Genomic DNA, 27,760 nt, shown 5'->3' on the forward strand with positions numbered 1-27,760 from the left:
ACACCTAAAGACAACAGGTGCAAAATGCACCAAGATGATAATCGCATGTGGGGTTTCTTTTCAAATTCGCAGTCTGCCTCTGGCCATGTATCGTCCATTTTGAAGTGATGCCCTCTGGCTGAGGATTGCACGTGAATCATGAAAGTCTTGGTTCAGCCTTAAGCCTGACAAAATTTAGTGTTTTTTCCTTAAATCTTGGATTCCTTGGAAGCCAGTGATTCACAACTCTTAGAATCGGGGGTTTATTGTTTCTTCAGAACACAAGTTTTTAACTGTGTATTGAGGAAGATTTGAAAACATGTCCCAAGTCTATTCTAAAACTTCTGAATACTGAAGGCAAATTATAAAAATAGTATTTAATATTTAATCTCAGTAGAAGTGGAATTCCATTTTTGGGGAATGAAGCTGATTTTTCAACACTTGGAGTTGCATTGGAGCTTTCAGCTTTTTCGGCTTTCTTCCAGCTGCTGAGAACTGTTAGGAAAAGACATTTGATATTGAGGGAAGAAAATAATTGCTGGTCATTCAGAAAGGATTAGAAAAGTATTGACGAGCCATTTGGCCACTTTGGCCAGATTGATTCCAGTGACCCTGAGATATGGGTGCTGTGAAGTTTGTGCTTAAATATCTGCTCACGCTGTTCTGAGGTTCAGCTCCCAGCGGAGGATGTGGTCAGTCAGGAAGGGCGGGAGAAGGTCCCTGTCAGGGTGGGCAGGGCCATCTCCTGTCTGTTAGCAAGAGTGGGAAAAGCCATTGGTCAGTCAGGGAGAGCGGGAAAAGCCATTGGTCAGTCAGGAAGAGCGGGAAAAGCCCTCGGTCAGTCAGGAAGGGCAGGGCCCTCTCCTGTCCTTTAGAAAGGGCAGGAAAAGCCCTTGGTCGGTCGGTCAGTCAGTCAGGGCAAGGAAATCTTGACTTTGGTTTCCACAAAAATTTTCTGCTTTTTCTCTCTGACCCTATGGTTTGACCTCAGATCATGAGTTTTAAGTCCAGCATGCAGAATAGCCTTTTCTAATTTCTTTGGTAGTCTCTTTTGCCTCTCTTTAACATGGCTTCATCCCTTCCAGAGAAGTGGGATTGGACTGCACCACCCGTCATGGAGGACCGCAGTGTGCGTTCCACTGAAGTGGGAACTCGGAACATGGCCAGCTTCAGGGAAACAAGTCTGTCTGGTCATGAGAGCCACGTCCCTAGGTAAAAGATGTGAAATATAGCACCCATACTCTCTTTCCATGGTAATGCCTAAGTAGGTAGCGCAAAAGTGAAAAACATACTTCCCTACAAAAACACAGGGGAGATGGGGCTCTCATACTGCAAACCACATCTCCTTCCCTCAGACCTCTCCAAAAAGTCTGTAGGTACAGACAGAAATACCGAAAACCGTGACAAAACAAACATACTGAATTTCACTAACAAAAAACTCTTGTCATTTTTTTAAAGACACTTTCCATACACAGTGTATCAGCCTCAGAGGCTAGAACAGACTGGAAGCATCTTAGAAGTTTTTTAAAAGGAAAAGAATAATAATAATAATGACGACTTGGAGAGTTCTTAGTCTTTGTGGCAGGGTATGGGAGCCTCATGGGTTTGGAGTGTGTTGGTCTATTACATTGCAGATTTTTATTTGTAACTGTTTCTCTTGTGTATTTATATTGTTTTCTTGCAAAAAGGTGCTATAATATTAACCTTTTATGCTACTAATGTTGAAGATCATTTCTTGTGCTATACAGAAACAAGTATCTACTCATGCTGCAACATGTTAGAAATGATCAGGCAAACCCTGTGAGATACACAGTGCCTACCCCTTCTCTGCTCAGATTTCACTGTTAACTAAACCAGAGTGAATTTTAAGTAGGCATACTTGGCCAGTATCGTATGTTTGCTTATTAATATTCAGTTAATCTCTGCAAAAGGAGACAGAATATCAGCAGGGGATACACAGAGAATTGCTGTCCTTTTCCTCCTATTTTGCCACATTTACAATTTCTGTTGGCCAGTAAATCAGGAAACTGGGATTGGAACAGAAACCTGGACTTTGAAATTCTGCAGCAAGCTTTGAAGTACATCTGGAATATTAGACAGTTACAGTGGAGAGAACCAAATGAATAAGTAAAATGAATATCAAAGCAATGACATGGTTTAGATTTCCTATCTACCTATCTGTTCTTTCATCCATCTGCCCATACATATTTTTATTGTCTTCAACACTCTAATTTTTGTTATGTTGGAGGTATGCACCATGGTCGGCTTTGCTTACCTCTTTCACCATTTGCTGCATTAGACATTTAGCTCACCAGCTAACCATTTCCTCTCTGCTTACTAGAATTTCTGTTTTGGATATGGCAGTGAGATGTAGGATTTTTAATTAGGAGGAAGAGACTATGAGTCAGAAAGTTAGGGAATCTTGGACTTGATTATGAAGCCATTATACAGTAGAAAATTAATTTACATACTGGCTGCATGACCAGGCCTTCTTGTGTTACCAGCACTGCAAATGCTGCACTGTTTCACCTTTGGAAAGCCATTAGTCCCTTTGTGTCCAAATTTATTCATCTGAACAACAACAAAAAATCTTGCATCATTGAATGGTTTAATATTATTGGACAAAAATGTTAGTAATACTAGTAGGGGTTTTTTATACAGACACTACTACAACTAACATTTTAAAATAAAAGGTTAATACTTTCCAGAAATTGTTTTCAAAATCTAGTAATCTAGTTTTAGGAGAATGAGGAGTAAGTAGAAGCTGAGCTACAAAACAAAAGCAGCATATTCAGCTGATAGGAGAGTGCTTTAATGTCACTTTGTTATTGTTTGAGGAGACTCATAGCGAGGTTTTAGAAACCATTCTTGCTGATTTTGTAACAGTGGGTTAATTCTTTTTGTGTGGTGTGCCCTGGTATTGACTCATCTTTTCTTAGCGTATTACTTAATGACAAAATTGGACTTTGCTGAGAAAACTTTGAGCTAAAATAAGTTTTGTCTATTCGTTTCATTCCTACCTAAACTTATGATGGTATGTAGTACACTTGTAATTTTAAGGACAGCTGAAATGTTGGAGTCAGTTTGCTTATGAAAATAAAAAGCATCTGTCATAACACTCAAACCAGCCTACAGTTTTGCTGTAAGGGATCTGCTGCAAGGTTACTTTGTCTTTTTATGTGAAAGATACAGATTTTATTCTTTTCATAGCGCATCTGTTGAGACTAAGCCTTCGATATAATTAAAAACCTTAACAGTTTGTTCAGGGCAGCAGATCAAAAGGTTAACATGCAATGGTACAACAGGAAGTATTTGTACTCTTGAACATTTTTTAAATTTACAGCACTTAGAAACAATTTAGCCCAAATCATAGCCAAAGCCAATATTACATCATTTATAGTAAAACATTAATCATTAGTCACAAACCAGCCAGTTGGTCTAAAAGTTCAGCTGGTGAAAAAATTTGATGGTTTCAGGATTGAATAGAAATGTACTTTTAATTGTGTCCTCAGTTATGCATCTGGAATGGAAAGTCAAAGATTTTAGGGAAACAGAACAAAACAAAATGAAAAAACAAAAGAATTCCTCCACATTTCTGAAACAAATATATCCTTGAAGCAGTTTTGGATTACATGATTTTTGTAGGAGTGGGGATAGATGATCAAAACTCAAAGTACAGTTAGATTTTATCACATGAACTGTATCATTATTTTTCTTTGTTTCAGTTCTGAAGTTCTTGAAGCAATAGAAAATGTTATTCAAGGTGTATTTGAAAGCTTAGCCCAAAAAAAAGCACCTGTTCTCACAGTGGTTAACAGATCAGATTGGAGGAATATAGAGTAAGTATTACATATTTTAAAGTCCTGCCTTATATTAATATAAATGCCACAAATATAAACTTGATTATGAAACTTCCAGAAAAGTTAATGTTACATAATTCTATAAGTATTAGAATCAATAAATAATTTGACTTCTTAAAAAGTAATGGAGAAATACTTAGTAACCGCTCTGCATGAACAGGCATCATGCATTAAGTAACAGCACACCATAGCATAAAGGGGAATGTAAAACTACTGTAATGGGGGTTAGAAGGAAAAGGGAGGTCCTATAAACAGTCATTTTCTGGAAGCAGTAGAAACTAGAAATGATAAGCTGTGTGAGAGTGGAAAAAGTCTGCTTTTGGCTGGAAAGAGTTACCAGCAATTTCATCCTCCAATGCCTTTTCTGTGCTTCCTCTTTTCCTTTTCTCTGCTTTTCTCCATGGTATCTTATTTCTTAAAATGATAGTAATAAACTTATCTTTTTGCTCTTCAGAGAAGATGCATTTTGCCTCTTCCTGATGTATTTCTTGCCTCAGTTCATTACCAGCCAAATAAAGCAAACCAAGTTTCTAGTATGTTACCTACATTCCAGATCTCATGCCAGCTTATCTAGACAGGATCAGAGAAAAAGCAACCTGTCCTCCTTTATAACACGCTTTGTGATTTGTAGAAGTTGCTTGTGCAACAGTATTTTCCCAGGGAGCCCATTTAAACTGAAAATACCTGAAACTGAGAGATTAATTGCTTTCTATAATCCAGACGCAAAAGGGTGAAGGAAGACACAAATCCATTTTTTGCCCTGTAATAGCTTTGGACGTCGGGGGTTAAAGGATATTCAGGTTGATAAGATTGCAGGGGTGCTTGTAAGCAGACACATTACAAACATTTGAGGTTGAGAAAGCACAGCAAACCTTCCACGCGTAACACTTTGGTGGGATACTTGTTTAATGAGAACAATAAATTTCTGTCAGTCAAAAAACCTGAGGGGCCTGAAGGTAATCAGTTAACTGACAGCCTTGTATGTTCCAGGGAATTTAATGGTTTGTGCCTTGATAGTTTGACAAAAATGTTTCACTCGTATGTCTGTAAAATTAAAATACTGTAACAAGGTTTTGCAATTTTTGGCAATCTTTGCGGAAATGGCATTCCAGGCTAGAAAAACAAATGTGAGATGTTATTTGCCATCAGAGCACATTGGGGGGGAAGAACGTTCAAATTAAAACAAGTTAACATCACAGTATGTTAAAAATAAGACTCATCAATCACATTTTAAAAAGCTGAACTATTATTTATGGTGGAGAAATGTAAATCTCAGATAGGCATTTCCGTTGAATAGTGACCTACAACCCACTTTAATACAGCAGTTTAAGAAAACTAAAATGAAAATAAATGGACAAATAAGAATAAAAACAGAATGCCAAAATGTAATAAGAATGGAAGAAAATATTGTCAGTGGGGCATTTCTTTTCCTTTTTTAGGTGGCCTTTTCATACCTAACCTACACAGCTGGAATCTGCTGGGCAGGAACTAGTAGGACAAAAGAATGATTCCATGTTTGAAATGTTCCTTGTAAACATTTGTAGATGCCCAGAGCGGTATTTACCTGAGAATGATGTTGAGCAGTGAGAATGCCAGCCTTAAAGCTGTACAACCAGTTTCCATTGTCCAGCTGTAGCTTTCAAAAAAAACCCCCAAACACAAAGAAAAAAACCCCAAGACTAAATTTCCCATTAGTGAAAAGATGATTTTATAGAAAACTGCTCTGCTGGGGCAAAGGCAGTCCTAGGAAGAATTGCTGGTGTCCGACCTAATGCCAGTTTGCAGTTGCCTTTATGACGTATCTGTGGGAGCCCCATGGATCAGGCCCTTCAGCACACTGGTTCCCGAAAGGAGCGTCCCGTCTTTAACCCTATCCCAGCAAAGCTTTGATTACTGGTTTCCTCCCGTGCAGTTACAATGTAGGGAGCATGGAAAAGAAACCCACAAATATCTTTTACATGTTGCAGCACAAAGGCAAGGAAGTTCCTGTAAAGCTGGCAGGCAGATGCTGCGCTGTTCCTCATTGCTGTCACTGTGCATGCGTGCAGCGTGGTGTGTTCTGCCACCCAAAGGATGCCTGGAGCAAAACCTCTGACAAAGAAATTTAGAAACATTACGTGGTTTTAGATAATATTATGCCCATTTTGCCGCCAATAATTTTTAAAAGCGCATAAAAAACTCTGAAATGAAAAAGGATGCTTTAAAGACAGGACTGGCATATCATAAGGCACTAAAATAATTTTAACTAAAATAATGAAGTGTCATTAAGAAAATAACCGGTTCTTTTGGTGAGTTGTGCACCTTCAGACATGAAATGGTGAAACACGAAATGGTGGAGCTCGTTTAGATTAAACAATTGTTTAGGAAATAGGATGGACCACATTTTTGTTTCCAAAAGTTAACAATGGAATATAATTGGGTTGATCTGATAATAATTTAAGGGCGTAAATCAGATAATATTATTGTAATATGAAATAATAACACTTTTTCATACACTCCATGTCAGTAAGTCACTGTGTCAGACTTGATTTGTATTCCAATAATGATTCACATTTTTTCCTGTGTTGGTTATTCCTTTGTTTTTGTGCTAAATAATAATAGATGCTGACATATTAACAGTTACAAATGCATATACGATATTTTGTCTCTACTTTTGCTGGAAACGTATTTTAGGCTTAAATTTACTCTTGAAGTATCTTCTTGAGAAACTTTCATGTTGTGAAGCCAACGATCAGATCAGGGGCAGCTCAGTAAGGTTTTGAACGGGTCGTTCTGGCAGGTGATGACTGCTGCCTGCCTTTTTCCTTCAGCCACTCCAGCTCCACCCCAGCTGATGGTTTCTCTTTGGAGCCTGAAAATAGCCCTCGCATATTTGATTATATGAAAGGGGTCTGAGTCTGAATTACCTTGCAGAGAGCAATTTACATATATTCAATAAGTTTACAGTTTTATTGTGTTTGTTTGCAATATATCAGGTTTAAAGATTCTGTGGGCCTGCAGATGATACCACGTTGTACTACAAAACGAATAAGAAGTGACTGCCCTAGGTCAGCTCCAAAATTTGGTAAGTTAAAAAAGTCTAAAAGCAGAATTATTGGGTTTTCTTGTATTTTAGTTCAAAGCTTTGTTAAAAAAAAAAAAAAAGAAAAAAGAAAAGAAAAATGACGCACTGTGATTTAGAAGTGTATGGCTAATATAACCTGATACTCTGACCAGCCTTTTGGCTTTTCTTTATTAAATTATAGTGAGTGACAGTGAAATTAATACAGCTGTCTTAGAGTTTCTACCCTCCCTGAATGAATATCAGCTGAAGGCATATTCAGAAGGTCTTCATGTAAAAACATCACCCTTCTTCTCAAAGCTAGGTAGTAAAGGAATCTTGGAATATGGACAATATGCTAATTTGTTTTTCTAACTCAGTCATTTAATTTCTTGGCCTGGACGCAAGGGCATACATTCCCTCACTTAACTCTATCATATTTTTTTCTAATTATGCTAGAAATCATTGAGTCTATTGATTAGTACAGTCTCTCTGTATTTTCACAGCACATTAAAGCATATGTCTCAGAGTTCTATTTTATGAGAAAAAAATATGGGTCAATATAAAGACAAATTATTGTATGTGCATTTCTGGAAATGGATAAATTATTTTTTAAAATGTATCTTTTCAGCTCTGATACTCAAAATATTATCTATGATCTATAAGATGGTGCAGAGCAATACTTATGCAACTAAAAGGTAACACACTACATTTCTGTAATTTCACAAAAAAGTTGTATTTTAAGAATGTTATTGTGAAAAACAGCTGGTAGGGTGCAAACATTTAGGATAATGGTTTCCTACACGTAAAATGCTTTAGGTTGAGCTGATTATCCATGCCCTCTACAAAATTCTCACTAGCCTACAGTTGTTTCAGTATTATAATTACAAATACAATATTTTGTCTTGATAGAGATATCTATTATTCAGATACACAACTGTTTGGTAGCCAAAGTGTTGTGGACAATATAATCAATGACATTTCTTGCATGCTTAAGATACCACGGAGAAGTCTACACATAGTAAGTGCTTATTATGAATGTCTTTCATCATTATTTCCGAATCACATAGATTGAACTGAAAGCTGAAATACAAAGAAAAGTTATCAGTAGGAAAGGAGTAGTTAAAATAGTGAGTGTCATGTGTGCAAATGAAACCTAATTATGGTTTATCACAGCTCTCCAAAGATGTCTTTCTTCAGCGAAAATTCAGTTTTCTTGCTCCAAAGAGTTTGGGACGAGCTGCCAGGTAAAATCACAGGGCCTTTTGCTATTACCTAAACTTCAGAGTGCCAGGCATCTGTTCAGCAGTTCGTACCCAAATGATTTGCTGACTTGGGGCCCAATGAAAATTTAAAGGTCAGAGATGTAACAGCCTTTTGAAGGTACTTTGTCTCATGCCTTACAAGAATTCCTTTGTATCTATAAACACAGTTAACATTATTTATTGTTAGTGTGCCTTTATATCCATGATGACAACACTGCTTAGTGTTTAAAGGTTGATGGCAGTCAATAATTGCTTATTACCAGCCAGAATTCTTTTCAGAAGTTTCTTGCTTTGCTTGTGCAATATAGTAACATAACAGCATGTATTTCCAATTTACTGCCTGCAACTTATTATGTTTTTTCAGCTGTCTTCAACTAAAGGTTTTGTTGCTGGTAATTTAAGTTACACTGAGGAAGATGGTACAAAAGTGAATTGTACCTGTGGTGCAACGGTAGGTGTTATAAAGTAGTAATTCATAGCATCTACCTTCGCATGGCATCCTTGCACTTGTAGCTCGGGTTACTGTATACATTTATTATACAGACCTGTGCTTGTGACAAATTGAGACATTACAACTTGGATGAAAAAAGAGGGAGAAAAAGCACTGCTCAACTGTATTGCAATGCTGAAGCTCAGCTATATACTCACCAGGAATATATCCTTTGGATATGGTTTTTAGCACTACCTTCTACCACAGGAGCCTTGCAGAGGAAGGCGTATACCTTACACTTTATATTGCTACGTTCTGTCAATAAGTGCTCTGAACCAAAGAATCCCGAGCACTCTAAGCACACTTTGTTTCTGTCACAATAGATTAATTTCTGGCAGAGTAAGAAAACAAGTCTTACAGCATGAGTTAACATAGTCCTGTGGTCCTCAGTGAGCTGCTTCTACCACACTGGGCAGACTCCTCCAGTAGCAGCAGCACAGATGAGAGACTGAATTGAGCCTCTAGAACTAGAAAGCTCTTTCTGCACCCAAGTTATGTTCTCATTTACAGAAGTTTAATGACGATACCCCATAGGAATGGAGATTGTCTTCATGTGCCCAACCAAAGGTATATAATATCAGGCTGTTTGGTCTCAGGATTATCACTTATACAGGAATCACAGACATTTTGTGATTCAGAGTCTGATCGGGGCGTTGGACAAGATGATCTCCAGAGTTCCCTTCCAACCACTAACATTCTGTGATGAGAAGGGCTTGTATTGTCAACTAATTTTATCAAAGGCGGCACTGAACTGGATAGATGCTTCATAAGAGTGAAGAGCCAAAAGTGATTTGAGGAGATGAGCTTCAACTAATCTAGTCCCAAAAGATTTCCTCTAGCCATGCAGAATATGAACGCAGGAACAGAACTCAGACTTGATGACTGTTGTCATGATTTCCTGGAAAATGTGTTCATTGTAAGCCTAAGTCAGTAATTTCAAAATGGAAAGATAACCTTAGCTGCCTACTATGCTTTGTTTTTAAGCAGAGCGTAAAGACCCCAGTTATTAATGCTCTTCTACAGCTCCTCATATTTTTATTTGTTGAGTTGTTCCACCCTGGCACTGGAGGTGATTTAGCAGTCAGATGTAAAAACAGACCACACACTTCAATATATACACACTCTTTTGCCAAGATGTTCCTCCAGTTCCTGTTTTCTCATCCATATGCTTGCCAGATTGAGCCAATCCTAATATGAGATGTAAAGTAAACGTTACTATGTCTTAAACTTGTTGCTCCAAAATAGTTATCAAATCAGGTTATAGGTTAGTAAAAGAAAGGATTTAATGGACTTCCAAAAAGGATGTTTTAAGCCTGTATTCAATTTGCAATCTTCACACTAAGTTGACTTTTTTTCTGGCTAAGACAGATAAAAAAATTAATCAGGACACTGTTATCTCTGTAATGCCCATCTGATGAACAATCTTCTGTGACAGTAGCAGAAACATTTTTGAAAAGCATCTTGTTATGACAGGAGGACTCCTGCACAACTATATAGGAGGGCAGGATATGAATGGTTGAATACCCTTACGGAGAGATGAAAATGTCATGATTGATCTTGTATATAGAAGATGAATGGCTGTTTCAGGATGTAATTGTGTCCTTCATTACCTAATGTTGTTATTTTAAAATGTATCATTTTCTCTATTTAAAATGATTCATCTCATTTCTGTTGTTTTAGGCAGTCACTGTGCCATCTAATGTTCAAGGAATTAGAAGTATCCTTTGAGCAAGAAGTCTCATTGTGGACTGAAAAAATAAAGTAAAAACAAAGAATATTCCAAGTTAAACAATGTTCTGGTAATTTTTTCTTTGCTTGTTGGCTCTGAAATTGAGTCATGAACACTGCTTTTGGCTCCAGAACAGGTATTTTAGAGCATTTAGTTTTAATTGATTGGTGTGATGGGTCATTTTACATGCAGCAAGCCTTAACAGAAAAGATTTAATCTCACATGCCAAATTCATGTTAATTGTAGAAAAAGATGCAACTTTTCAGAGACTCCTGGATGACGATTTCTGCAATAAATTGTCCCCCTGTATAATGATCACGGTACGCATCTTACACTTCATATCACCTAGCTGGATGTAAGAATTTAAATGGTACCTTAGCATTGTAGTAGTGCTCAAACTGGGTCAAAAGACAATAACAAAATTAAAACGAAACATGTCTAATTTTTTTTTTTAATTTTATTACCCTGGTAGAAATACAAAACACACAATCTAAAGACTTATTTCCTCCAAACATCTCCTTAGAGCTTGGTAAATTATCAGCTTCATGTGCTGCTGCAAAGTAGCTGCCCCACTTGCTCTCAGAAAGGCTTAACTGCTGAGTAACCTTTTGTCCTTCAGGATCCTAGGTTTAGCAAACCCAGATGAAACAGAATTGGTTGATTTTGGATTGTACTGAAAGAGCTGTGGAGCCTGGAGAATTAATAGGAATGCTGAAACAGAATATGCGTACCTACTTGTTCTGGGACAAATTTGGCCCACAAAGAGGAAAACCCATTCCCCATACCGAAGAGAGAGACGCCTTTATGCTCCGCAGCATGCTGTCCTGTTATAGTCAGTCAGCGCAAGAGCTTGTCTTATATTGTTTCATTAGTGCCACAAATATTTTTCAGAAGAAAAAAGTGCCCTTTTCGCACCAGCTGATACCGATACCAGGGTACATCTATACATCGACACCCAGGCTTTACAAATGAACTCCTTAAATAGAGGAATGTACGATATGTCTGCAGTGTCTGTGATCCTGGTCGTCTGCTGTGCTGCTCCCCAGCCTGGTCCTCCTTCCCTCCTTACAGAGCCAAAATAGGAGCATACGTACAACCTGCCCTGCAAAATAGCTGCTGGAGAAATATTTCTGCCAGCATCTTGTTTGTTTGCTTGCTTTTAAATGACAAATGTAAACACATAAGGAGCCAGATGTTGTTTTAATTAATTTAAAACTATCTGCTTTTATTTTATTTCCTTAGGGAAGAGGCGTACCGGATCTTAATACACGACTTCTGGTCAGAAAGCTGTGGGATACTTTTCAAATTCCTATTTTCACCCTTATGGATGCAGATCCACATGGTAAATCTGTAGCAGTTCAGTGACATAAAAGGAAAGCAAAATTTATTTAGAATGTCTTTTCTCACTCTTATGGGAAGGTACTCGGAGCTTAGATCCAACGCAATCAGAAGGTTCCTGATTTATGCAGAATATATCCAGGAGTATGGAAGGAGTTTAACTGAAACATCAGCACTGGCTTTACATCCCCATTGAATGTTCTCTTACCCTCTGTGATGATTTGTTGTGCTTTGACGTACTGATAAGAATCTTACTTGTACCTGAAAAACATTTTTTTACAGAATTCGTAGCTTAGAATAGAGCTAGATATGGAAAGTACCTGTAGGCCTAAAAAGCAGGACAAGGATAATGGAATTTTATGATCCATTGCATGATTCCCCTGATTTTAATGGCAGTTAGGCACCTGACTGCTTCTGAGAGTCTCAGGAGGTCCTAGCTGTAGCTTTACAGAGTTCAATACCGTTGAAGATGTTGCTCTGTCAAGAATCCCAGCTGTTGGCTCTACCGTTCCTTTTGTAAAATAAAAGGAAATAACAGGAACTTTTGTAAATGTTGCTCAGTTTGGTATAAAGCAAGATTTCTAACTATGTTACAAACCTTAGGCCAGACAGACATGACAAAAATAGTACATCTGAGCAAGATGAGTCTTTTATTCTTTTTAAAGTAGTTCACATACACTTATACTAAAAATTCATCCCTCATGTCAATAGCTTACAGTAGTGAAAGTTAGAACTTACAAGTCTGATGCCAGCAGGAATGAAGCTAATCCTAAAACGAGGCCGTCGCTTTCTGGACGTGCTGTTCTGTTACATCAGTGGCAGGTCTGAAATTTCCCTCATTTCATGTGAGTGTGTTATGCCTTTGAATTCAGAATCTCAATTCACATACACAAAATGTAGGAAATCTCTTATGTATCTATGCTGATACCACCTGAAATTAGGGAGATTACTGCAAAATGAGAAGCAGCCTCTCAAAGCAATGAAGAGATACAGACTGCACAGGATAAAGACAGACACTTTTTGTGGCAGATGTTGGATGAGGTGTGAAAGCTGATTATCCTTGGTTTTGAAATGACTATGTGCAGACAGCATGAAACATTTTAGATAAAGGTGACATATTGTGCTTAAATTCTGATTATTTTGACGTACTCTAAAAATAACTGTAAACCATAAAGAGCCTCACTAATCCCAAAGCCATAACTGTTATGCCATAAAATTGAATTCTTAATGCAGCCTTCTTAAACATGTCCAGTGTGCAGACAAACAGACACTTGACATTTGCTATTCTGCAACCTAGGTGTAGAAATAATGTGCATCTACAAATACGGATCTCTGGTGAGTACAATTTTTCCACTTCAAATATACTCTTTTGTAGACAAGCCCTGAAGCTGGAATGTTACAGCTGAAGTGTTACAGCCTGTGTTAGAATCGTTACTGCCTTTCCTTTGTGCTGTTGTTTCAGCACAGAGACACAGTGTTTAGGCCTTGGGTATCTGCAGAAATGGCTCCTCCCTGCAACAAAAAGAAACTGGATAACAATGACAGGTGTTTCATTTACCTGTATTTCAGTTTTTCCCTACTGCACAGGCAGTTTTCAGGACGTCCAAACAGGAGAGTGTTCTCCATTTTGCTTTGTCTCTGCCTTAGAAGAGAAACGAAGGCTGGAGGGACCTTGGGAGGAGGAGGAGGAGAAAACTTGTGAGATGGGTGACTCTCCTCAAAATCGTGTTATGTTGGTAAAGATTTTGTTTTGGTGTGAGAATTCGCTTATGGATACATGCGTTAGCGTGGAACACATGTAGTGGAAGAGGCAAGGGGAACAAGGAGGCATTATTATATTACACTGCTAGAAGTTGAGGTACAGGACAATCTGGAAGGCAGGTAGACTAAGGCGAAGGCAGAGGGCAGGAGCCGGTGGGCGAGCAGTTCAGTAAAGCAATGGAGAAAGTTAAATGGAGAAAGTTCAAAACAAAACAAAACAAAACCAAACTTCAGAAAACTGTCAGACATCGATGATGTCAGAGTTCAAATATATGCCATAACGTACGCCTCAAGGACATCCAGGGAGACAGAACTCCCCAGGTTTTCAGGTGAGCTGTCATGCTTTCAGCTCTCCTACGCAGGTGTGTAAACTGATAAAACACCGTCATCCAGGATTAAATTAAACTGGCAGGTGCCTTTGAAAGTTTATTTTGTTCCATTACAGAGTGACAGGTGTATGAAATGAAACTAGAACATGTCAAGCTCCTTACAAACAGTGGAAGTATTCCTGTATACAACATGTAACTTAACTGTGATACTTTGCTGTAGGGTGCTGTAGATGACAAAAGCTTTCGTTGATTCTAAAAGCAACCTGACAAAAGCAAGTATTACACCATCGCTGCTTCTGGCTCAGAAAGTTGGAGTCACAAACCACTGGGAGTATGGGGAGTGTTTGGAGAAGCAGCACTAATTGCTTAATTGGTTTGATACTTTTCCCTGAAATATTCACTGTAGCCACGGTACTGAGCCAGGTGAACCTTTGTTTGGGCTCTTTTTATACGATGTGGTACTTTCCAGCAGAAAAAATCAGAAATTTCCAGACTTTATTGTCATTGCTCATCCTGGCTTAATGTTCTTTTTTTGGCAATCAGACTCATATTGGCTATGAAAAACAAAACAAAATGATCCAGACTAGGCCAGCCTGAATTGGACAAGCCTAGAATCTGTCACAGTCTGAAGGGTGCAAGTCTTTGGGAAGGAGCGGTTTCCAGCAGGGGGACGTGGCAAGCTTCAGTTGCACTATTTTCTCCTACACCATCCTCATAGTGAAAATACCTCTGTAATAAAATCCGACCATGGCCTTGGAAGGCATACGTCTCAAATAATTTAAACTAAAAGTCACTGAATGTTATAGTTGACCTTTCTTGTTTTAGTCAATGTCTTTTGAGGCCCATCATCTCACCGTTCCATCTATAAAGTGGCTTGGTCTCCTTCCATCTGATCTCAAGAGGTTAGTTATTTCCCCGAAAGGAATGGAAGTATTCTTCTGTTTCATAGACAGGAAATGCAATCTGATTAATGCACAAAACGACAACTGATCCAGTATTCTTTTCATATATCATTTTGGCTTAGTATAAAGAAATAAGTTGGAATAAATATTTAAGTATATGAGAAAATTTAACAACTTCATTTTCTTTTCAGATTAAATATACGCAAAGATGCCCTGATTCCATTTACAAAGCAAGATCAAAATAAGTTAGCAAGTATACAAAAGAGGCCTTACATTGCTTGTCAGCCACTGTGGAAAAAAGAAGTATGTATAAACCCGTTGCTTCCTATTTCTCGCTCCCCACAGGCCAAATCCTACCCCTGCAATCCTGTTCCTCTTTACAATGACAAACCCTTTTTACAGCACAAACAGGAAGGTTTTGCAGCCCTAAAAGGCAAGATTAGGAGAGCCTGTGCCCCCCCATCTCTCTGAATCAGAGGGCCTCCGTGGCTCACAGGCCAGAACCGGTAGCAATTTAAGCTTTCCTGCCATTAGTCATCTGATGGTCGTACGCTGTACGTGGGATTTTACTGCTTTCCAAAATACTACAGCATATGTTACGCCTTTACAAGCAGGGGAACGCTCACAGCAGTTAGCTACTCAGTACTAGACCTCCAATCTCACCTGTAGTTTTTAAACCATCTCTCTCAATTCAGGTGTACATGGTGTGAAACGGTTTGAAAGGAAGGAGAGGTATGTGTGTACCTTCTCCTTCCTGTTCATGCTTATCTCATAAATGGTTTGTGTTACCGTGAGGTACACACCAGGGAACACACAAACATAGAGTAAAACGGGTCTCAGCTCAGTGACGGGGACTTTGCAGCACCATTTCCGATAATACTAACTTCACAGTTCTCCACGTGCATCCAACCAGTGTAATTCTTACGTAAATAACTACCTGACCCCGGATCAGGCTGCTCCACCATCACACACTAATTTGTTCTTCTTTTAGCTGGAAATCATGGCGGCATCTAAACTGAAGGCTGAAATTCAAGTTTTAACTTCTCTTTCATCAGATTACCTTTCCAGAGTGTATCTACCAAACAAACTGCAGTTTGGGGGATGGCTATGAATGCTTGTTTGCAAATGGCTTGTTTTTCTTGGTATTATTTTGTTGGCTGCTCTCAGAAAAAATGCAGAGACAGAGGAGTATGCTTCAGCTTCTTGTTAGGTTTCTTTACCACAGTATCTAGATTATCATTACCTCTTTTTCCTCTTTCAAACCGTATGAGAAATTACTATTCTTTTACAGAATAGTGTTGCTTCCATTCTGTGCCTTCTGCACTGTGGCAATGCCAAATGCACCGGTACGTACATAAAAAGAAAATGAGATACGTTTTTTTCTGGCCAGAAAATGTTAAGTTCAAAAATGTATCAAGGAATTGCTTTGCCTTCTGTCTTAAAGCACAAGATGATGCATTACCCGCTTTTTTGTTGTTGAAGAGAGCGAAAGGCTCTGTTAACAGTTGATGGCACGTGCCTCCTTTTGGAAATTGTTTTATGCACAGCATTGTGGCATTTTGTGCTCGCTGTAAATTCAGACCGAAAAGCCAGAGATAACTCTGCACTCCTGCCTATCTCAAGCAGCTATACGTGTCCCAGCAGCCACGCTCCTAGCTGGCGTCAATGAACGAGCAAGCAGATGTGACTGAGAATTTAATAAACAATCCTGTTAGCGATGCACATCATAACAGAATCCCGTGTTTGTTTTCTTTATTTAGTCAACACGAAAACAGTAAAAAGGAGCAGGAAACTGTGGTTATTAAAGCATGAAATAAATTTTATGTCAGGAAACCAAACTGACTGCATAGAAAATACTTCCAAAATTGTTCTATACTGTCATCACCATGGAATTTGCAGATACTATTTTCAGTAGAGTTGTCCCATTGTGGTTTTGTTTTTTTTTTTTTTTAACTACTGTTCTACCTGTATTGAATTCAAGGAATTAAATTAAAATTCCTTTTTTTTTACTGCACAGTAGCAGTGTGACTACCTACTAGTAATTTCTAGTGTCCCAGTGCACAAGCAATCTGGATCCAGGAGGAGCACGAGGCCGTTCCATCAGCAGGTGTCAGGGCGGTGGGGTAGGTGTTACCGCAGGAGGGTCAGATTGACACACAGCCTGCCTGGAGTTCACAGGCAGAGAACGTGGCTGTGTCTGGCCTTAAGGGAGGCTTTATTTTCCTGAGTTTCTGAAATACTTGGGAGTAGCGTTAAGACCATTTGAATTTAAACAGGGGAAGTTTCCCCAGGCTGCAGGAATTGTATTTAGTGCCACTGCAACACCCACAGGGAGCCGAATGTTGTTTGACCCCTCTGACCACTTCATCTCCTCAGCCATCGTTCAAAAACCCACCTTATTTGCAATGTCTACTATGGTGCTACAAACATCATGGAGTAGAAACGTAGAATCATAGAATCATTATGGTTGGAGAAGACCTCTAGGATCATCAAGTCTAACCATCAACGCAACACCCCCAGGCCTCCTAAACCATGTCCCCAAGTGTCACGTCTACACAGTTTTTGAACACCCCAGGGATGGTGATTCCCCCATCTCTCCGGGCAGCCTGTGCCAGGGCCTGACCACTCTTGCAGTGAACACATTTTTCCTAATCTCCAATCTAAACCTCCCCTGATGCAGCTTGAGGCCATTTCCTCTTGTCCTATCGCTCATTACTTGGGAGCAGAGACCGACCCCCCCCTCACTCCAGCCCCTCTCAGGCAGTTGCAGAGAGCGAGAAGGGCTCCCCTCAGCCTCCCCTTCTCCAGGCTAAACCCCCCCAGCTCCCCCAGCCGCCCCCCAGCACACTTGTGCTCCAGACCCTGCCCCAGCCCCGCTGCCCTTCTCTGGACACGCTCCAGCCCCTCAAGGCCCTTCTTGTCCCGAGGGGCCCAAACCTGAGCCCAGCATTCGAGGTGGGGCCTCCCCAGTGCCGAGCACAGGGGCCCCATCCCTGCCCAGCTCCTGCTGGCCACACCAGTGCTGACACAAGCCCGGGGGCTGGTGGCCTCCTTGGCCACCCGGGCACTGCTGGCTCATGCCCAGCCGGCTGTCAGCCAGCACCCCCAGGGCCTTCTCCGCCGGGCACTTCCCAGCCCCTCTGCCCCAGGCCTGGAGCGTTGCCTGGGGTTGGTGTGACCCAAATGCAGGACCCGGCACTTGGCCTTGTTAAACCTCACACAACTGGCCTTGTCTCATCCATCCAGTCTGTCCAGGTCCCTCTGCAGAGCCTTCCTACCCTTGAGCAGATCAACGCTCCTGCCCAGCTTGGTGTCATCTGCAAACTGAGGGTGCACTTGATCCCCTCATCCACATCACTGATAAAGGTATTAAACTATACTGAGCCCTCAGGAACCCCGCTTATGACCAGCTGCCAACTGGATTTAGATCCGTTTGCCACAACTCTGGGCTCGGCCAGCAGCCAGTGTTTTACCCAGCGAAGAGTACACCTGCCCAAGCCATGACCCGCCAGCTTCTCTAGGAGGATGCCGTGCTTCTCACGGCGCAGGGAAACAAAACGAATTGCTTCTCCCTTCCCTTAGCGGCAGCGCCAGGGCGCACCCCAGCGGGGCCCCCCCCCAGCACCCCGCGACCGCGCCTGCCCCTCCCCGCCCTGCCCGGCCATGGCGCAGGCGCTGCCACCGCCCCGCCGGCCGCGGCGCCTGCGCAGAGGGACGTGGCCTGCCCCGCGCCGCCGCCGCCTCAGCCGCAGGGCCGCGTCGTTGGAGGCCGCGGGCCGGAGCGGGCCCGCCACACGGGTGAGGGAGCGAGGGAGGGCGGGTAAGCGCCGGCCCCTGCCCCGCGTTCCCCTAGCGGCCACCCTCGGCCCCGCTCCAACGTCCCCCGCCTCCCGAACGGCCGCTCCCCGCGGCGGTTCTGCCGGCGGGGAAGGGGTACCCCCGCGAAATGGCGCGTCGTCGCCTGCCCGGCGTCCCGGCCGCCCCGCCGGGCGGGATGTAGGCAGAGTGGGGAGGCTGGGCTGTGTGCCGGGGCGGGGGGACACCTCCGGGCGCCGTGCCTGCCTCCCCGGGGTGCCGTGCCTCCCCGCCGTCCGGGTGGAGGATGAAGGGGCTGGGGGGGTCATCTGTCTCCGGGTGGCGACCAGAGAGGGGTCCCTGACGGCGGTGGCGGGGTGGCCGAGGGGGAAACGTCAGAGATCCCACTGCAACGAGAAATGTGACTTCTTTTTCAATTTCGTATCTTTTTATACGCCTGGGTGCCTCCCAGGCGGGGTGAGGGGTGCGTAGGCGCAGCGGCTGCGGTGAGACACACTAGGGATGCCCGAGCGCCTTGCAGGTCTCAGTAAGCCTTTTCCTCCTTTGCAGGGCAAGGATGAGTCTGTTCGGGTCAACATCGGGGTTCGGTACTGGAGGTACCAGCATGTTTGGCAGTACGACTGCAGATAACCATAATCCAATGAAGGTACGTGTCCCGTGGGAGCCACTGTTCGTCTGCTGTGTTTTAATGTGTCGCAGCAGGACCTCCTGACCCACCAGATAGAAGTAATAGGGTCTCTGTGCACGGCGCTCAAATGTGGCATCTGATGTTGTTTTGTCTTCTGTCCTTTATAGGATATTGAAGTAACATCTCCACCTGACGACAGCATATCTTGTTTAGCATTTAGTCCGCCAACATTGCCGGGTAATTTCCTCATTGCAGGGTCATGGGCAAATGATGTAAGTACTTATGACCAGACCTACAGATGAATAAAGTGGGAGTGTTGGTGCCTAAGCTGCCAAATGCAGTCCTAAGAACTTGTGCCAGTGCACCTGAAAATATTCCTCTTTGCAGAACTGCAGAATTTGTGTCTGGTGCTGTTGTGGTTTTAGCTGGGATAGAGTTAGTTTTCTTCACTGCAGCTGGCGTAGTGCTGTGCTTTGGAATTAGTATGAAAACATTGTTGATAACACACCAATGTTTTAGTTGTTGTTGGATAGTGCATGTACTAGTCAAGGACTTTTCGAGCTTCCCATACTCTGCCAGGGGCACAAGAAGCCGGGAGGGGAGGAGGCACAGCCAAGAGAGCAGATTCAAACCGGCCAAAGGGATATTCCATATCATGTAACATCATGCCCAGTATGTTAACTGGGAGGAGCTGGCCAGGGGAGGCAGGCAGCAATTATCATTATTGTTGTTATTATCATTACCGTAATCATTATTATTGTTATTTTATTTCAATTATTAAACTGTTCTTATCTCAACCCACAAGTTTTCTTGCTTTTGCTCTTCTGATTCTCTCCCCCATCCCGCGGAGGGGGTAGTGAGCGAGCGGCTGCGGGGTGTTTAGTTGCTGACTGGGGCTGAACCACGACAGGTGCCAAGGCACTAAGTTTGACATAGCTGCGCTGCTTCAACCGGGAAGCTCAGTTGTAATCTTCAGATAAGTCATTCCTCTGCCTGCGTGTTTTAAGCTTCAGCTCAGAATGTGCAGACGGTGCTTTCACTGTTAGATTTTTATTACTTTGATTTTTCTTCTTCCGCCTTGTTTGGTTTTTAGCTTAATTTTCATATACAGTTAGGCTGACATCGTTCTGCTTTGCCCAGTGAAAGTGCCACGAGCACCATGGTGAGTCATCCAGTTTGACAGTGTAGTCTCCAAAAAGATTACCTTCCTACAAACTTACTGACGTTTGTTTGGATGGGAAGGTGAGATCCCAACTGACACAAACAGTGAGGGGAAGACAAACGTGAGCACGTTTTTTTGACTGTTCTGTAGCCTGCAGCAGGCAGCTTCTTCCTAGCTGGCCGTTAAGGGTTCTCCAGGAGAGCAGTGAGTGATTGCAAGGTACCTTTGAGGTGGGGTTGAACTTGTGGGGCTGAGTTGTGGCTGTACAGATAAAAACAGCATAATAAGATAAAATACGGTTTCATTAGTTCTGAAAAAAGCTTAGTGTTTACAATTGTACTTTTTGTTGGAATAAACTAAGGCTGAGATCTTCAGGAAGAGAAGTCTTCTAAGGTCCTAACTGCTACTGTGTTTACACGCTTCTGTTGCAGGTTCGCTGCTGGGAAGTTCAAGATAACGGACAGACAATTCCGAAGGCTCAGCAGATGCACACAGGGCCCGTACTGGATGGCTGCTGGAGTGATGTATGTTCCTATTTAAAAATAAACAAAGAATTTTTACCAAGATCCTAAATAAATTTGCATGAGGTTTCCAGACAGACACAAATGCTACATGTACATACAGCCTGTGATTATTGGATAGATTTCTGTTACTGTGAATATGTGCTAAGCATGTCCTAATAGGTAAGACTAACATGGGCATAAGAAGGGTATAAGTGAGTTTAAAAGTAGGAATGTATTTAAACCTAGATGATAGCTAGTACAGCTTTCTCTTTTAAGGCATGCAGTCATAAATAAGTTTCCTTTTTATGTTTCTTCTTTGTCTCGCAGTCCCTGCATATGTTACATTTATGTTACGCTATTACTGCAAGAGAATAAGACTTATCTGTTAGAAAACTGTCACTGCATAATAGAGCTATTTAATTTCTTAGCCTTATTCTTGTTTTTTAGGATGGGAGTAAAGTATTTACTGCTTCCTGTGATAAAACTGCCAAAATGTGGGATCTCAACAGTAATCAAGCTATACAGATTGCACAAGTAAGTAAGCAAGCCCCAAGCTGTTAGGTGGTTTTTTTTTTTTCCTGTTCCATTTTTTATTAGCAAATTAAGCTAATGTTTAGTGCTTCTGAAGTAGATGCTGCTAGGTGAAGAAGACGTTCTAGGCTGCCTTTCATATTTTTGTGATAATGAAGTGCACGTGAATAGGGAGACCTGCAATCAAAGTGATTGGAATGACCTGTGCAGCTGTTTCCTCTGTTTTTGAGAGCGCCCTTTCCCTTGCTGCTGTGATCTCACTAAGTTGCCCTGCTGCCTTTAGGGGGGGTGGGGGTAAGAAATCATTGAATTCACTTTCCCAAATGCCAGCTTTCTGCTGCAGCAGTAACAGGGATTATAACTTACATTCTCAGTTTAGAAGTGGATGTTTATTCATAGAATATGTGGTTATGGTGACCAAAATGAGTTACTGGTAGTATAACTTAAGAAGAGAGCTAGTCCTTTTAGTGGTGGCTTCTTGTATCTTATTTGAGGTGATAAAATTCAGATTCTCAGTGTTGATTTGAAAATCTTGTTGTTGTAATTAACATAGGCCTTTCTTCTGTAGCTCTTGTTAGAAACTGGTTTTTATCTTAGTTTATAATAAATAATATACTATATTAAAGTGTTGATTTTTAGCATGATGGATAATGTCCTTTATAAATAAGTAGAACGTCCTGCTGTTCATAACTTGTGTTTCTGTTGTGACCATCTTCCTATACAGGGTCACTTGATTGTAGTTCTTTGTGTCAGGAACTCTTTTTTTTTTTTTTTCTTATGTGGGTGATTTTACGGCACTAAACAACTCAATAAGGTCATGACCAACCTTTATTCTACCTGCTTGACTGCAATAGTCACTTTTCTTCAATGGATAAAAAGTATAAATGCATACAAAATTATGAAAAGCTTAATCAAGAAATGTGAACTGTTAATCTTAGTAAATGTATGTGTGTTTGTCCTTCTTTTCTTCAGCATGATGCTCCTGTGAAGACCATCCATTGGATTAAAGCACCAAATTATAGCTGTGTGATGACAGGAAGCTGGGATAAAACTTTGAAGGTATGATTTTTACCTGAGCAAATGGACAGCAGGCGTGCTGGAAATCTGCGTATGAAAATATTTTATTAAACACTAATACAAAAAGCCCTTTTGTTTGTAAAAAACAAAGATTAACGGAATAGCCTCAGTTCAGGGAGTTGCAGTATTCTGACTGTAGGCAAGAATGAAACAACTTGGTACCGATTGTATTCTCTTCACTGAAGCAATTTAAATGGTGTCTCCTCAACTCCAAGCGTAAGTTTGTTCATTTCTCTGTTTCCACCAGTTCTGGGATACCCGTTCACCAACACCTATGATGACACTGCAGCTCCCTGAAAGATGTTACTGTGCAGATGTGGTAAGCCATGATAGACGGCAAAGTAGCGTCGGGTAGATGACTGGGAGTGTCAATAAACTGGCAGTCTTTGAGGCTTCTGTAGGTTAGCGCTAAATACTGACTTAGTGTAGAATCATAGAATAGTATCTCTGTGATTTTAGCAATAAAACATAAATTGATCTTCTTAATCAGGCTCTGGAAGACAGGTATTTGTGTCATTCAAAACTTGCTTAGTATCCTTGGAACATCACAAAACCAAATCAGCACTAGGACTGACCTGCCCTTGTTTCTGGATGAGTTTGCATTACCGCTATTGCAGTTCACATAGGGAAGGGTCAGCTAATAATTGGAAGGTTTTGGTATGTTTAATTTCTCAATGGCAGGGAAGAACTGATTTGTTTTGCCTGAAGATGTGTCTACACATCGACTTTGTTCTTCTTCCCTTTCCCCTCCTTCTCCCCCCACCCCCACCCCGAAAACAGTCCAATTCCTTTAACTTCTTCAGGGATTTCTGCGAAATAATAAATAAAATTCTCTGCCACGCTATTAACACCAGTGTCTCTTTTCCAACCTATTTTACAACCTTATCCAGGTTCATCCTATGGCTGCTGTGGCCACTGCAGAAAGGGGTTTGATAGTTTATCAGTTAGAGAATCAGCCTTCTGAATTTAGAAGAATAGAATCTCCTCTTAAACACCAGGTAAATGATTATATTTATTATAAGTGTATTTATACAGGTAATTGAAATTCTGGGCTTGCCATTTCTTGGTAAAAACAAGAGTGTTTCAAAACCCAAGTACTTGATCTTGGTATGGCACATGTCCTGGTTTGCCATTGACCTATTGTTGATCTTCATAAGGATTTAGAAGTGGCCCCAGCTCTCAATAGAAGAAGAGACTTCTCTCTTGACCTTGTTTGGGGTTTTGCTTTTCTTTGCATGGATGTACGTGATGTTTTGTGTTCCCGTGGAAAACAGAAAGCATTCACAGAATCTGGCCCTCAGGCCTCTGTCTAAAATCCTCTGTATCTTTCTCAAATTTAGCATCGCTGTGTTGCTATTTTTAAAGACAAAGTGAACAAACCTACTGGATTTGCCCTTGGAAGTATTGAAGGAAGAGTAGCTATTCATTATATCAACCCCCCAAATCCGTAAGTATCATTTAATAAAGCATCCTTTATTTATTGCTCAGTTTACAATGAGGAAAGTGAAAAGAGTTTTTTGGTTTTTCTCCCCCCCCAGTGCAAAAGATAATTTCACTTTTAAATGTCATCGCTCCAATGGAACAAACACATCAGCACCTCAGGATATCTATGCTGTAAGTATTCAGCATATACCACTAGATCATTTATACAGGGCATTATACACGCCTGATGTAGAACTGGCTTTGAATTGTTTGTTCCTCTCAACATTTTATCTTGCCTAAAGTTATAGAAGATGTATGTTTAAAGACCACTCATAGTCATACGTTAAGAGGAAAGACAAATTTTTGTACTTCTCTTATAACAAGCACCAGATCAAGCATTCATTAAATCATCTTGGTGGAGATGAGGCTTGTTAAGTTTGCTGATATTGAGCAATACTTAATATATTTAGGTAATGGGATTATGCATTGAATTTGTAGGTACTACAAAAAAGATGATGCTTCAGTGGGGGTTTTTTTGGGTTTTTTGGTTTTTCCAGAGAACATACCTGGAAACATTTTAAAAAAAGAACTAGATCTAGTTGAAAAAAATCTTTCCTGTGTATTTACTCTCTCAGGATTCAGCGTGTGTGTTGCGGGTTCCCATGTGTGGTGTTTTACACAGTGTATTTTATGATGCTGCAGGTGAATGGGATAGCGTTCCACCCTGTCCATGGTACCCTTGCAACAGTAGGATCTGATGGTAGATTTAGCTTTTGGGATAAAGACGCACGAACGAAGCTAAAAACATCAGAGCAACTTGACCAGCCGATATCTGCTTGTTGTTTCAACCATAATGGCAATATATTTGCATATGCTTCCAGTTACGATTGGTCAAAGGTAAGAAAGGTTTAGACTTGTACTCATGCTTGCAGTTGACAACCAAGACTATCCAAGGCTTCCACTGTTCTTTGTCTGAGTCCTCCTGATTTCACAGGCATGCAAGAGAACTCACAATGGTCGTTTTAGACATCTGATGAAATTGAACGCTGAAGTAGTGTGTTCTTTGGGTTTCAATATAAGATTGCTGAACAATGCTATTTGGCCGGTGTGGGTGAGCAAAATGTAAATTACGTGACTCAGAAGTTACTCTGGTTGCTCACGCGCATCCTGCTGTGCGGAGTGCCACGGGCCAGTGTGGCACCCTAACAGGTTCCCGCATTTCCCTTTGAAATACACATCTCCGCTTCTTCTGCAGATTCACTTCAAAAAAAGCTGTGACTGTGGTTATAAGCGCTTAAACCAGTCTTCGAATGCCCTGTGCTAAATCTCCAGTACCATTCAGTGCAGCTTGCTGGTGGCGCTTGTTTATGTATTTCTCTTCCAAACTTGACTCAACAGTAAATCCTGTAGATGCAAGAGAATCGCAGACGAGCTGTAGCGCATGGAGAATCGGTGCTTCTTAATAGTTTAAGAAGGGGGTAGCAAGGTTGGAATGGAGCTGATTTTAATGGAATGGCAACTTCCATTAAAACTATTACTTTCCTTTTATAACTAACACTTTCAAATTTGAGGATAACATTCCATGTGGTTTTGACTGAAACGCAGAAATCACACAGATGAACTTGACTGCATGCCACAAAGCAAGCAAAATCTTAATTTACTGCATGGTGTCTAGTCTCCTGGATGCTGCCCAAAGTAAGATAACTTTGTTCGATGCAAGGGCAGATGAATTCTTCCGTTCTCAATGCTTGGGTGGGCTGCAGCGGTAGGTATGTGCCGAGGTGTCCTTCAAATCTGTAAACCAATATTAAGTAGTAAAACCAGTAGATGCTGAATTTCCTTTCCTGAACCATTTCTCGCAAGCGGAGCTGGTAACCTTCAAGTTGTGCGTTGGCCTTTAATAGCTTTATTAGCATTTACTCTCCTTGATTTGAATACTTGCGTATTGCGTTGGTGATGTGTATGCAGATAAAGTCAATATGCAAAATAGGATGTTTGCATCTGCAGTTGGGGAGCAGGTATTTTTGCAGTTGCCTGTAGAACTTGGGCTTCACTTTGGAAGCAAGGGAACCTTTGGAACCTTATTTCGTTCGAAAGATAGAAAATATAAGTGAAACTGGGTGGCCATTAAAGTCTTAGTTTCTTCTCTGCCTAGAACGACACCTTTACAAATATATAAAGTAGAGCTTAAAGATATGTGGGGTTTTTTATGACTAAGTTATTTATACCTTAGAAATGGATGAATGTCCCTTAAATTTTACTTTATACGCACCGTTCTTGTCTGTACTTGTTAGAGTAAGCTGTTTCCAATCCACCAGCGTCGTCCAATATCTGGTCTTAAAGCTTCAATCGTAATAAATCAAACTAATGGAAAATTCATATTGTTACGTTTTAAGGTAGTGCCGATATTTCTTCTTCGAAGAGAGTAAATGCAGCTGATTTTTCATTTTAGGGTCATGAATTTTATAATCCACAAAAGAAAAACTACATTTTTCTGCGAAATGCAGCAGAAGAGTTAAAGCCTAGGAATAAGAAGTAGTGAGTATGAGCCTGACTTGCGTTACTCTACTATTTCCTGCCATTCCTGCCTCTACTCCACTGCTCTCCTGCCATCTGTGCCCTATCGCACCACGGTTCGGTCAACTTTGGATCGCTAACATTTAGCAGGAACTGTAAAAATTACATTAAATGTGTTCTGATTTGCTGGAGAACGTTATTTCCTATGTGTATAAGAAAGAGAGGCTAGTATTCATGTGACTTAACCACTGTCTGTTCCGCAGCAATAATGAAATTGCAGCAAAACCTTAATCTGGGTTAGAAATTCCTGCTTAGAAGTGCAACCATTTGTACCCATGGGTTTATTTTATTAGTACTACATTAAAATATGTTCACTATAGTAGTTCTGGAGAAGTTGTATAAATACTGTATTTTTTGTAAATACTTGAAGAATTGCAAGTAATTCTTCTCAAAGGAGGCTTGTTATTACTTATTTTTCAGGGGTTCTTTCATTGCTTTCTGGTTTTTAAAATGGAAATATTATCTACTGTATGCCAGGAAGAAAAGCCTTGCAAATTGTTTTCCCTCATTCTTTGGATGAACTTGGTAGGTAAGTCAGTGGCCAACAGCAGTGACAGGAACTGGAGACAGAAGATGGGCACAGTGCAAGTTGTACTCTAGTTTTTTCTCTTTGCGCTCCAGCAATGGACACGACTTTTGAGCCAACGATACTCACGCTTATTCTAGTCCAAAGGAGAAATTGTCAGTTGTGCCAAGCGATATATAGTTCAGTCACACGAGCAAACCGTTACAGGCTTTCTTTCTTTTGTTCTTGACCAAACGAATGTGTGCAAAGTACTCGTGGCCTAAACTGCTTTAAAACTGACACCTTCTAGAGTTAAAAGTTGGTTCGTTTGCATCTCTCTTAACATGGTTTTTGTCCCTTAACGGGTTTCTGGACTGAAAAAAAAGTACTCATTTTTGTATTAACTAGAAAATAGTGCTGGTGAGTTTCATCCTGATCAAAAATGCTGTGAAGCAAAACAAGTGGGTCTCTTTCTGACTTGAATCTACCACTGTTTACTTTTCACTAGCCAGTTGTATTCATGCCAAAGTTTTCTTTTTAGAAGTTGAGGCTTATTCCTTTTAACTATTGTTTGTTTGATAATGACTAAATAAAATCGGGAGGTCGCATGTATAGAAATGCCTGTCATATTGTACAAAGTCTCTGTAAAACTGTATGTTGTAACACTTATGGTTATGGATTCATGCAATGTTTCAAATAAAATTTTTACTAAATGCTTTTTTATATTTGTGCTGGTTTTAGCTGGGATAGAGTTAATTTTCTTCACAGTAGCTCATACAGGGCTGTTGTTTGGATTAGTGCTGGAAACAGTGCTGCTGACCCAGAGCCAAGGCCTTTCCTGCCCCT

The 27,760-nt window shown here is 40.9% G+C and overlaps 2 protein-coding genes across 4 annotated transcripts; both read left to right on the forward strand.

Annotated features, from left to right (window-relative positions):
* The first annotated feature begins 1,085 nt into the window (after positions 1–1,085).
* SPO11 (SPO11 initiator of meiotic double strand breaks) lies at positions 1,086–15,817 on the forward strand. The gene is made up of 13 exons (XM_064465132.1): positions 1,086–1,191; positions 3,705–3,818; positions 6,815–6,903; positions 7,511–7,577; positions 7,792–7,900; positions 8,509–8,595; positions 10,315–10,351; positions 10,574–10,683; positions 11,606–11,705; positions 12,999–13,036; positions 14,617–14,693; positions 14,885–14,996; positions 15,685–15,817. The coding sequence occupies exons 1-13, from the start codon at positions 1,094–1,096 to the stop codon at positions 15,802–15,804; spliced, it is 1,158 nt and encodes a 385-aa protein (XP_064321202.1). The 5' UTR covers positions 1,086–1,093; the 3' UTR covers positions 15,805–15,817.
* Positions 15,818–18,384: 2,567 nt separating this feature from the next.
* On the forward strand, positions 18,385–27,632 carry RAE1 (ribonucleic acid export 1). 3 transcript variants are annotated; one of them, XM_064465288.1, is made up of 13 exons: positions 18,385–18,491; positions 19,059–19,155; positions 19,305–19,409; positions 20,731–20,823; positions 21,250–21,336; positions 22,306–22,392; positions 22,658–22,729; positions 23,301–23,408; positions 23,751–23,857; positions 23,949–24,024; positions 24,535–24,729; positions 26,285–26,370; positions 26,830–27,632. In XM_064465288.1, coding segments are annotated over exons 2-13 (1,107 nt in total). In that variant the 5' UTR covers positions 18,385–18,491; positions 19,059–19,065; the 3' UTR covers positions 26,831–27,632. The 3 variants fall into 3 exon arrangements, with proteins under 3 accessions (XP_064321358.1, XP_064321356.1, XP_064321357.1); XM_064465286.1 differs by having other exon boundaries at positions 26,285–27,632; XM_064465287.1 differs by having other exon boundaries at positions 18,428–18,513; positions 26,285–27,632.
* Positions 27,633–27,760: the final 128 nt, after the last annotated feature.

Source organism: Phalacrocorax carbo, chromosome 14 (assembly GCF_963921805.1).
Source record: "Phalacrocorax carbo chromosome 14, bPhaCar2.1, whole genome shotgun sequence".
Lineage (NCBI taxonomy): Eukaryota > Metazoa > Chordata > Aves > Suliformes > Phalacrocoracidae > Phalacrocorax > Phalacrocorax carbo.

Bases quoted from the DNA above. Each gene is read 5' to 3' on its own strand.
- SPO11 (XM_064465132.1), top strand. From the start codon at position 1,094: ATGGAGGACCGCAGTGTGCGTTCCACTGAAGTGGGAACTCGGAACATG. The intron at 3,819-6,814 runs GTAAGTATTACA...GCAATATATCAG, and splicing joins TCAGATTGGAGGAATATAGA to GTTTAAAGATTCTGTGGGCC. The intron at 7,901-8,508 runs GTAAGTGCTTAT...ATGTTTTTTCAG, and splicing joins CACGGAGAAGTCTACACATA to CTGTCTTCAACTAAAGGTTT.
- RAE1 (XM_064465286.1), top strand. From the start codon at position 19,066: ATGAGTCTGTTCGGGTCAACATCGGGGTTCGGTACTGGAGGTACCAGC. The intron at 19,410-20,730 runs GTAAGTACTTAT...CTTCTGTTGCAG, and splicing joins CAGGGTCATGGGCAAATGAT to GTTCGCTGCTGGGAAGTTCA. The intron at 22,730-23,300 runs GTAAGCCATGAT...AACCTTATCCAG, and splicing joins GATGTTACTGTGCAGATGTG to GTTCATCCTATGGCTGCTGT.